This window comes from Sphaeramia orbicularis, chromosome 11, assembly GCF_902148855.1.
Source record: "Sphaeramia orbicularis chromosome 11, fSphaOr1.1, whole genome shotgun sequence".
Taxonomy (NCBI): Eukaryota; Metazoa; Chordata; class Actinopteri; order Kurtiformes; family Apogonidae; genus Sphaeramia; species Sphaeramia orbicularis.
In genome coordinates, this window is record NC_043967.1 from 8746258 (window position 1) to 8756807 (window position 10550).

At 38.9% G+C, this 10550-nt stretch overlaps 1 protein-coding gene across 1 annotated transcript; it reads right to left on the reverse strand.

Annotated features, from left to right (window-relative positions):
* Positions 1-1356: 1356 nt before the first annotated feature.
* azin1b (antizyme inhibitor 1b) lies at positions 1357-9620 on the reverse strand. The gene is made up of 11 exons (XM_030147503.1): positions 9436-9620; positions 8381-8524; positions 7103-7301; positions 6823-6996; positions 6426-6598; positions 5369-5582; positions 5136-5210; positions 4710-4875; positions 4147-4256; positions 2958-3175; positions 1357-2872 (listed from the first exon to the last, which is right to left on the reverse strand). Exons 3-11 carry the CDS (start codon positions 7202-7204, stop codon positions 2797-2799), a joined length of 1308 nt encoding a protein of 435 aa, XP_030003363.1. The 5' UTR covers positions 7205-7301; positions 8381-8524; positions 9436-9620; the 3' UTR covers positions 1357-2796.
* Positions 9621-10550: the final 930 nt, after the last annotated feature.

The window sequence follows — 10550 nt, forward strand, 5'->3', positions numbered from 1 at the left end:
TCACCAGTGTGACCTCCTTGCTAACTTCTGATGAATTATAAAAATGCTATATGAAATGAACTATTTTTGGCTAGTAAATCATTTTTCATTTGGAAGTCAGTGCTATTTTTTAACCCAATAAAGTGAACTGTAATTGTCGATTAGTTCCATCACATGACACTATAACTTGGCTAAACAACTAATATTTGTATAAAAAGTTTTGGACATCAGACCAAAGAAATATCCTAAATATTAACCTTGACTGGTAAGGTCATAGCTAGTATTACAATGTCATCGTAGAAGACCAGATTAAATGGCAGCCGGTATGATGGCTGTACTGCAGCAGAATTTCTCATCATAGCAGGGTCTCATCCCAGAGGTAACACACCTAAATGGCACATCATCTCCAAACACATAGTAATGATTAAAAACAAGCATTCACTTTGTTCCTTTTCCTTGATATTTCTATTCACATCAGTTGCTGCATTATTTATCCAGACATATAAGTACATATGTCGTGTTTCTATTAGAATACTTCTCCCAGATGCCATACTGTGTGTGCATGAATGAGTGCTTTGTTCCCATCTGATTAATAAATGTTCTGTCTTTATTTACAATCACGTTGCCCAACTCTCCTCTATACAGTGATGGATTTTGTGTCCTGTCCTACATCCAAACCTCCACTTATCTTATTACCACACACTGAAATAAAAAGAGGGCTTCATATCCCATATGTTATTATATATTATATATACTATACTATATTATATATATTATTGTAAACACAACATACTTGATTGGAGGTCTAACAGCTACTCTTAAAGAAACCTTGGATTAACTTTAATTAACTTACTTGGACAACACACTCAAGGGCCAAACTACTGTAGCAAATACAGATGGTGGAAATATGACATGCCTATTACATGTTCATAGGTTTTTTTTTCACTTAGTAATCCATCCTTTCTGTCTGAAGGTGCTGTGAGGTAGAATTCTCCATCTTGAAGGACACTTAATAGCCATGCAGTTTTCACATTTCTAACACCGCCCCATTTGAGCCCGTCTGTGTGATACTCAAAGTTGCTGTTGTATTGTGCCAGTTACTACTACAAACTGTTTTCTGATGCAGTGATATGTAATTTATCTGTAAACTGACAGTCTATGTTGGGATGTCTTTCTCTTTTGGGGACTATCTTTGTGAAATCACATTAATGCCTGTGTTCTTGTACAATAGACCAGTAACAAAATAACTCTTTGGTCTGACAGTCTGTTTTTGAATTATGGTGCAGGCTTTTAACAGATACTCTAAGAAGTGGATGAACAGGTGAGAGGGCAACTTCTATATCCTCAATGGCAAAGATCACACATACACAGGACAAATGATTTCAGTCAGAAATGTATTAAATTAATCACTTTCATTACTTTAACAAGCACAATTTACAGTCAAAAAATGGGCTATGGTCCATTAGTGCCTTAGACAGCAAGTAATTAATACATCAGTAATTTGTAACACAAGGACAGGATTCTTTAAAAACTGATGGTTAAGTCAGGTCATCTTTTATAATATTAGACATTTAGCTGTACAAGAGACTGTGCATTATGGCCCTCATAACAATAGAAAGGCATGAGGGAAACATTTTAATATTTGCACTGCCCCAGAGAGGTCATGTACAACTAACTTGTGTTTGACTTCAGATACTGATCATATATGCTTGAGCACTCTTCAGGATAGGGTCGTTTGCTGGTTTTTCAGATCGTAGGAGGACGAGGAATAACCCCTAATCTGACAGATCTGAGAAACCAGGGCTGCATTGTGAAATGTCACAGTATTTGTTTAACCTACAAAAGATTTTGTGCATCGTAAACCTGATTCACCTCTCTCTATTAGAGGCCAGGAGTGCCTTTCTAAATGTGAATGTAGATTTCTATACACCAAAGCCACATCTCAGTGTTGATAAATTATCCCATAGCAGATCCTTCATGCCTTACAAGTAAGGGAAAATGACTGAGGTCACAAATGGTAAATCACAGCACACTTAAATCCATGTAGCGTTAAAAAAACACATCAATATCTTGTCAGAAAAACACTGTTGATGGGTCACTGCATAATACCTGGGCAAAAATACACTTAAAGTTGGAGCTTTTAACATGCCCCAGTACTATCTGAATCCAATAAATAAAATGTAATGAGGTGAACTGCAATAATAGGTTACGCCATTGTCATAATTTCATTTAAATTATGTGGTGTTTGAAGTAGAGTCTACACAAGGCACTGACTCCTTCAAACGCCTCAAAAATCATATACAGACAAAACTGATGTGTTCAAGAGACACACGATTTACAAGACTGTTGACAGGTAATCAATAGAGAACATGATTTAAATTAATTGTGCATTTGTAAACTGGATTTTAGTTAGGAAACAACCACCCCAAAAAGGCTGGGGGTCCCATCTCCAAAGAGTCATCCATTTTGTTGCATAATGTCATTCAAGCTTGGGCTGGAGTTTTTTTAAGCTGACAGGTTTTGTTTTTCTTTAGGTCAATTAGAGAGAGGAGCAAACATGAGAAGATTATCTTCCAGATACCTTTTTTAAATCATTTGAGGTAAGAATCATTAGCTATAAGCCAACAATTTCCTATTTTCAGAGGTAAAAAAAAAAAAAAAAAGTCCAATTCCTAGAGGAAATAATATGACACGACACTTTCCAAGGTGGTTGGAATGTTGACCACATGAAGCTGCTTGTCCCATAATACCACTCTGACCTCACTCTGGTTGAGGAGGGTCTGTGCAACATCATCCTGGGCTGGGGCAAACGGGAGTTTATGCATTGTACTGCACCATGTCGAAGTTCTTCATGGTGCTGTCCAACACCACGCCGGCTTCCAACATTTCGTACCTGCAGATGCCGCCAAGAACACACAATGACAACCCTCCCATCACATGTACACATGTATCCCTGAAAAATATGATTCAGTACTCACCAGTCAGAGGTGGAGACGGTGTAGTACACGGGCAGCTGGGATGAGCCCGAGAGGCAGCTGCACTCCTCCAGACCTGATGCTCCCATGTTGGAGAAGAGAAGCCAGTCTCCCACAGTGAGCTCTGGTAGCAGGCAGCGCTCCACCACCTGATCGAGCTGGTCCAAAGATGGGCCCCAGAGGCTGCTGGGATACACTGCCTCTTCAGCACACAATGCATGCTGTAAAAAGGAAATGGCATCATTAAAATATGCAATGATTAGAAAACTTACAAACATCCATATTAATTCATATTCAAAAGGTAGCCTTTTAAAAAATGAAACCTTACATTTCAGAAACAACCTCCAAGGATTCTTATACAGCTGAAACACGGTACATGATGTGGAATTATGTATGGGGGCTGATAATGCCACTGGATACTGACACCAAGGATATAAACACCTTTAACTCAGTATTCATATTGAATAAACAGCTGGAATTCAAGGCTAAGCTAAGATTTGGTTTTCTTCTAGAAAGCATGAAAGGGATGCAACAAATCAGGTGTGCACAGTTGCTGTTAAGGCCCAATCAGACAGCAAATTCAGACAACTGGGTCATCGCAACCCTCGAGTTTCTAAATTAAAACAAGGTCAACAGTGTTTCCAAAAGTCTCAGTCTTTAGGTTGCTTAAAACACTGACTTAATGTGTACCAAAAGTTCTGATTTAAAAAAGAATCAGCAACTACAACCACAAATAATTACAACTAAACTTTTGTTTAAATTACTTTTCAATGGCCTGCTACTTTTCAGTGATTGATTACTACATGATTACATGATTCAGATCTACTTTTAGTTTCACTGGTTCGTTAACGAGTTGTGCACATAAATAGAACGCAGAACAAAATCCACACAATCCACTGAAGAGTTCATTCTGATGAAGAGTGGGTGCCACCCTGCTATTTCTGGATTGGCTGATTATATAAGAATTCTCCATGTACGTTTCAATACCCCGGGCTTTGTGTTGAAAAAGACAATACTAATGTAATAAAATCTGTAAACAAGGCTGTATAGTTCATTATCTATAGCAATTCTAATCCCGCTTCCCCTAACAGTTATAATGCATGACCTAACTCCATTACTCAGATAGACCTGCCATCAGATATGGAATTTAGTCTTGAATAGGCTGAACTCTCTAGGGTGGAAACCTACTAACCTTATGCACTGATGGGGCAGCGATGGAGTTTCCAAGTAGCTTGAGGTTGAATGGACCATAAACACCCTCATTCATGTAGTACAGGAACTCTGCATTCTCATTGTTCTCATCTATGTAAATACAATGCCACGTCAGAAATGAAGATCGTCTTGTACATCTTGACAGAACAAATACAGAGATGCAATCCATTCTCTCTTTGGGAGGGCTATAAATAAAAAAAATACAAAAACCAAGGCCCTCTTATAATTTTAAAATGCCTTTATTAATTATGGCATGTCTTAAAGGACCTCATTGAGCCCCAGTGTGTTTCAGCCTGCTGGCCTTGTCCCCCTGATGAAGGCCAGCAGGCTGAAATGTGTTGGGGCATAAAAGCATTTCAAAATCATAAAAGAGTGCCTTAATTTTTATATTTTTTGTGCACTGACAATTCCTTCACCAAAGAGCACCTCTTTAACCACTTTTCATTACTGCCTGGAGGTCCATGAAGTGTTCCTCTTTCCCATTTGTTCAGGACTAAAAATAAATTGGAACTGGAAAAGTTTTGACTGAACTGAGAAACTCACCTTGAGCTAGGCTATCCCAGTGGCGGGTCACCACCTTTTTGCCGATGACATTTACAGCCAGGTTGAAAGCAGAAGCCACATAGAAGCTACCAGGCTGGGCCAGCACTTGCACACCAGATAGTGGGGGGAAGTATGTATCCAGCAGAGGCCTGACTGCAGACTCAACCTGCAGTCACAAACAAAAAACATGACAATTAAAAGGCTGTTAGCAGAGATGACACATGAGATAACTTTAGTTTTGTTAATTAGTTACATGGTGTAACTTGAGTTTTTCAGTGAAGTTTTGATTTCAAGTTAAACATGCACAATGCAATTAATCTCTGATGTAACTGTGTATATCATGTTTCAATTTGATGAAAATTGGGGTAAGTGTGGACCACTTTTGGGTCCTCTGTTAGACTGAAGAAGCAATTGTTTACTACTCACCTGTTTGAGCTGAAACTCTGAGCCAGTGAAACCGCCTCCAATGTCCAGAATGTTCATGTTGAATCCCAGCTCCACCTGAACAGAAGCAGCACAAGTCAGTTTATACCCATACTGAAATTAATCATATATTTGTAACTGAGAGCTGGTACCGGTGTTCAATATGCGGTATGTGTTGATATAGGCAGTATTATTTCAAAATATCAGTAATCCTACCACAGATGAACAATACACACCCCCATGTCAAACACACAGCGAGCATCAGACAGTGCATGGGTATAAGCCTGTGGCAGGTCTTGGCAGGAGCTAGGGATGTGAAATGTCACCCCCACCACCTGGATTCCCAGCTCCTTGGCTGCTTCCAGTAGGTGTCGACAGCTCTTCAGAGAGGAGCCGAAGGCCATGCTGGTCTCAGCAGCATGGGCTTCAGTGGTCAACTGCAGCAGCAACCTAAATCAAATTAAAAAAAAAAAAAGTTACATACTGTTTGTAATGAGACATGGTCCCTCTAAGCCAGAGGATGTATCCCTCTTACAACACACCTGATTCAAATGATAAGCCTATCATCAAGCTCAACAGAAGCCTGATAACAACCGTCAGGTGTGCTGGAAGAGGGAAACATCGAAAACAGGCAGGATAGTAGATCTCAAGGACCAGGGTTGGTGACCCCCGCTCTAAGCAATAACAACAACAGAATAGCAATATCAAATCTTAAAAAGATGTGCATTTCACGTTGCGTTGTGGTTTTGTGGAATAGAGTGGAACAAAATATCAAACAGTGTGAAAACATCACAAAATTTAAGAGGCATAAAAATCTTACTTTCCAGAGATATAGTAACCATGAATGGGAGTTCAACAGTAATAGTTATTGATGGTAAAATTTGTTCTCTTTTTTAATAATTAAATAACTATTCTTTGTTATGGACCCTATACTTTAGCTGATTAGGAAAGTCATGTAAAACTGGGGTAAGACAATATAAGTTCGGCTTCTTCCTACTCCATTTCGTACATAAAGTGTTGTTAAAGAGGCACAATGAAATAGCTGTAAATTGTGTGACACTTCTTTTTGGTCATTACCTTCAATATTGTTAGTGTTCTACTTAAATTTGTTATTTCTTTTTGCCTTTTGTTCACCTTTTAATTTTATTCCTACTCGTGTGAAACAAAGTTTATCATTATCATTTCTCAATTTTTTTCCCCCAGTCAACAAACATTTTCTTTACCTGTTATTTTTCTCCTGTTTCAATAGACATGTATTGGGTTAAAAACTAGCTGCTTAATTTCTTTACTTACTTTGCACCAGGATGCAGACGAGAAATCTTGGACAACTCCGCCTCATTTTCACACACAAGTTGCTGGATGTTGTTCTTGGCTGCATGCTTGATAAGTGCCAGCTGCTTGCAAACACCAGACAGAATGATGTTTTCTGGTGGTACGCCATGCTCCAGCACCAAACTCACTTCAGCCTGATGGAAAGGGACACACATTTTAGATAAATGATTGAAACAAGTAGAAAAGACACTAAGTGTGTTATATAAGTCAACAGGATAACACTCATGAACTGACAAATAATCAACTGATGATTGTAATGTAATTGCTTCAACATTTTAACAACCTCATCAGAGGATGATGTGTTGAGACGGTTGGACAAAAATTAAGGACTACCTGACTTTAATTTTGTGAAGCTTACCTTGTTGGCACAGACAAAGCCAAGGCCCAGAGAGGCTAATACTTCAATGACTACAGGGCTGCTGTTGCATTTGACTGGGTAGTATGGCTGTAGATGTGGCACCAAGCTCTGCCAGCACACATGTTGTCGCATGAGGGCACCAAGATCCCCCACCACAAATGCGTTCTTCTCCACCTGGAAATACATGAAACACAGTGCACTGACTACATAGATCTATAAGCTATATGTTTCTTTTCTACAGAAATGACACTAAAAATATAACAAATGTATATGAACTGACCAGAGTCTGCTCATAAATGTGACCATCGATAATATCTTCAAGGGTCACTCCTCCCTCCATAAGTTCAATGATGTAGCTAGGTTTGTCAGCGAGTCCTTTCATCTTGACCGTATTCCGCTAATCCAGCAATCATAAAGAACAGATAACCAAGTCAAGGGGTCACGACTGAGCCAATGGGGTCCTGCCGGTATGCAACAAACTACAAAACAGAAGAAGAGAGAGAGAAATGTTGATATTAATATCAACACAAGTTGTTTTTTTTTCATTTGAAAATCAGACCAATGACCATCCACACGGAGAGAACTAAGGGGCCTCTTACCCAGATGCATTTCTACTACAGTACTCCCGCATTGGAAGGGTTAATTTTGAAATGCACCAGGTTACAGATGGTTACAGATTTTGATAATAAAAATGGAATGGATAATGTAACTGATTACAATAGAGGATTTAAACTTGGCAATAAAACGGCAAACTCCTAACCACTGTGTAGAAAAACAGGCTTGGGAATTGCTCTCAAGACCCTTATCTCTTCAACATGAACATTTGGGTCTGTCATCGATTTAAATACGCCTCAATTCATTATTAATTCTGTAAAGCAGCATTTCATAGGTCTTGCTATAGATGTTTGTCTTGCATGTATTATCTTATTCAGGGTTTTCACCACATGAATACCCCAAAGTCACATTTACAGTAGGAAAATGTCAACTTTTGACTACTTTATCAGACTGGGACAACTACTATTTCCAAAGCTGATGCTTAAAGAAGACACTAATACACAGTGAAAAACAACAAAATGAATGCAATATTCAATAAGACTTTGACTGAAAGTAATATATTTTGATTTAACTGTGTTGTAATTGCCAACAGTAAGAGACTGCATTTACATGTACTTTGCAATTTTATCACATCTTGCCATTACATGTACTTGTTAATCCCTAAAACTGAGTGCATTAATGCACTACAAGTATGACACATACTATCATCTACGTTAAACTGTATTTGCTAGTCACCAGTCACAGAAAAATTTGAAACTTGAAAAATCCTAAGTTTGGATGCGTGTAATTTCCATACTGAGCTTTGGTTTGCCAAATGTCAAGAACTCCTATTAATCTACAGCAAACTACTGTAATCCACTACAAACATGTTTGTTATCATACCCATGGTTTGAATGACAAAATCTAACTAAAACACTTTGATGTTGAACTTTGTGACAGGCGTGCACATTAATGTGAACGAGCATGTGTCTTTGTTGTGTATAATAGGAACCTAGTGACTCACATGGACAAGTCGGGAGATGGACTTGTCCCGCTATCAGCTAGGATCCCAAGGTGGCTCAGCGTTGAAGTCAAAGTGCTCCCGGTACAGAGCCGCCCCTAGGCCCTCTGGGTAGCGATCATACACCTGTGCAGAGACGGGGGAGCCCTGAGGGACAGACATAAGCAATATTACAATTCTGTACATACACCATAAGCTATAATTATTTGACAACATTTAAAACACACACGTTTCTATCACTACTGTAAAATGATGACGTTTACAATACACGTGTTTATCTGTACATTGACAGAAGTACATTTATAGTACATATGTGTTCATCACTGCGGTGCAGAAATCCATTTATAGACTCAGGGAATCAGATGCACGGTGTCTGTGTTTACATCGACTAATTATGGAATTACATTAGTCGTTACAGAGCAAAATTTCGGCCACCACTATCTATTAGTGGAAAGTGACTTCCGCAGGACTCAGAACAATTGCTCTAACTCCGCGAATGACTTCTCGGTCTGTTTTCATTCATTATCAGTTCACCTTAACATTAGTCTGCTTGGAAATGTCATGCGCATGCGTTGTGGTGACGGTGTCAAACTTGACAAATGTGATATTAACAATTAGTATTAAAAACGTCAAAAATATGAATATTATACAACAAAAAATGCCCAGAACAATAAACATACACCACAACGACAGTTGTGTCAAACGAAAGCAACGCGACTAAGCGCGCTGCTGTGAGATTCTTGGCAGCAGCAGATCTGCTAACGTTGAGCTGGCTATCGACCGCACGGCGATAGAAGAAGCTTATGTTAGCACAACGGTTTCTAATAACAAACAACACCAACATTGGATTGAAACACGACAAAGGTCGCATACAAGTTGTTAGCGTTGTTTCGGGAATTTCGGATACCATCATATGTACCATTAATCCGTAAAAATAACAACAAAATACAATGAATCGGTCTGTCATGTGTGGCAAGAAGACAGAAAGACTAGCCCGCCATGTTAACGTCCGCCTGCTGAATCCAAGGAACTCAACCCAAGCGTTCCGTTATACTTACGTGAGATAACGGCCAAAATGTTTTGGAAAATCGTCTTCTCTTTTTCGGCGGAATTTTTAAAGAGTAGTGGGCACAATGATATAAGAAAGAAAGAAGGCTGTTTTTGCCATATGTTTAGATGAAGGATTGGCGGCTCCTAACAGGTCTTCTCTGTCGGCGGGTGGGTGGAGAACTGGGGCTGAAGGGGAGGGGGCAAGAGGAAAAAGTAATCAGCGACTCGAGGGCGGAGCGTAGAGTCCAATTCAACCAATAATCTCTCAGCATTTTTGAGTTTATACCAAATATGTATTTCCGAGAATGGCACAGGCCGCAGTAGATCTGTAATGTTTATTCAGGTTACATAACCGTAAACTTTCCGTAGATGGACACTTTACCAGCCCAAGATCCAGAGTACTGTTGTTAAATAGGACAAATACACATTACACTCACCTGCTGTCTTATCATTTTATTTATGAGGAGATGTTGACCTACTATTGCAAAACACTTTGTTAGGCCTACTTACAATAATCCTTGTGGGTTATGTGATTAGTCAAAACAAGCTAGACCTGTGTGTGTGCCAACGCATAGACTTGGAATCAGATGGGAAAATGCAAAAAAGAAAACATGACCTGTAAATCATTTGCAATGAGAATGTGACTATCATATTACTGTGTGTTCAACTTTGTTTAAAGTCTGTGTTAAAATGCAAAAGAAGAATGGCAAAACTAAGATGATTCTGCACCAAATAATGTTATTCGCTGGCCTATAGCAGAGGACAACAAAAACGCTCCTCTTCTGCTACTGGAGTAAAAGCATCCTATCTTGGCTACATTATGCTTGTTAATTCCAAATCTGGAATGTGGAATGATTTATGTGAACATGTAAACAAAAAACAAAAAAAAACCCCAAAACAAAACATTTATTTGTCAATCTTACACCAATACCTTTAATTGTGTATTCACATTATATGAAAATAACATGTGCTATATTAATCAAATTTACTTTTCCATTGAGGAACAGACGTAAGACAGAGCCCATCAACTTGACTGCCTCAGAGTGATTCCAAAATGTTTCAAGCTCTTGCTCTTGTACTTATGGGTTGTGCCAGCGTGTTTGTGTTGACATCCCCATGTAAG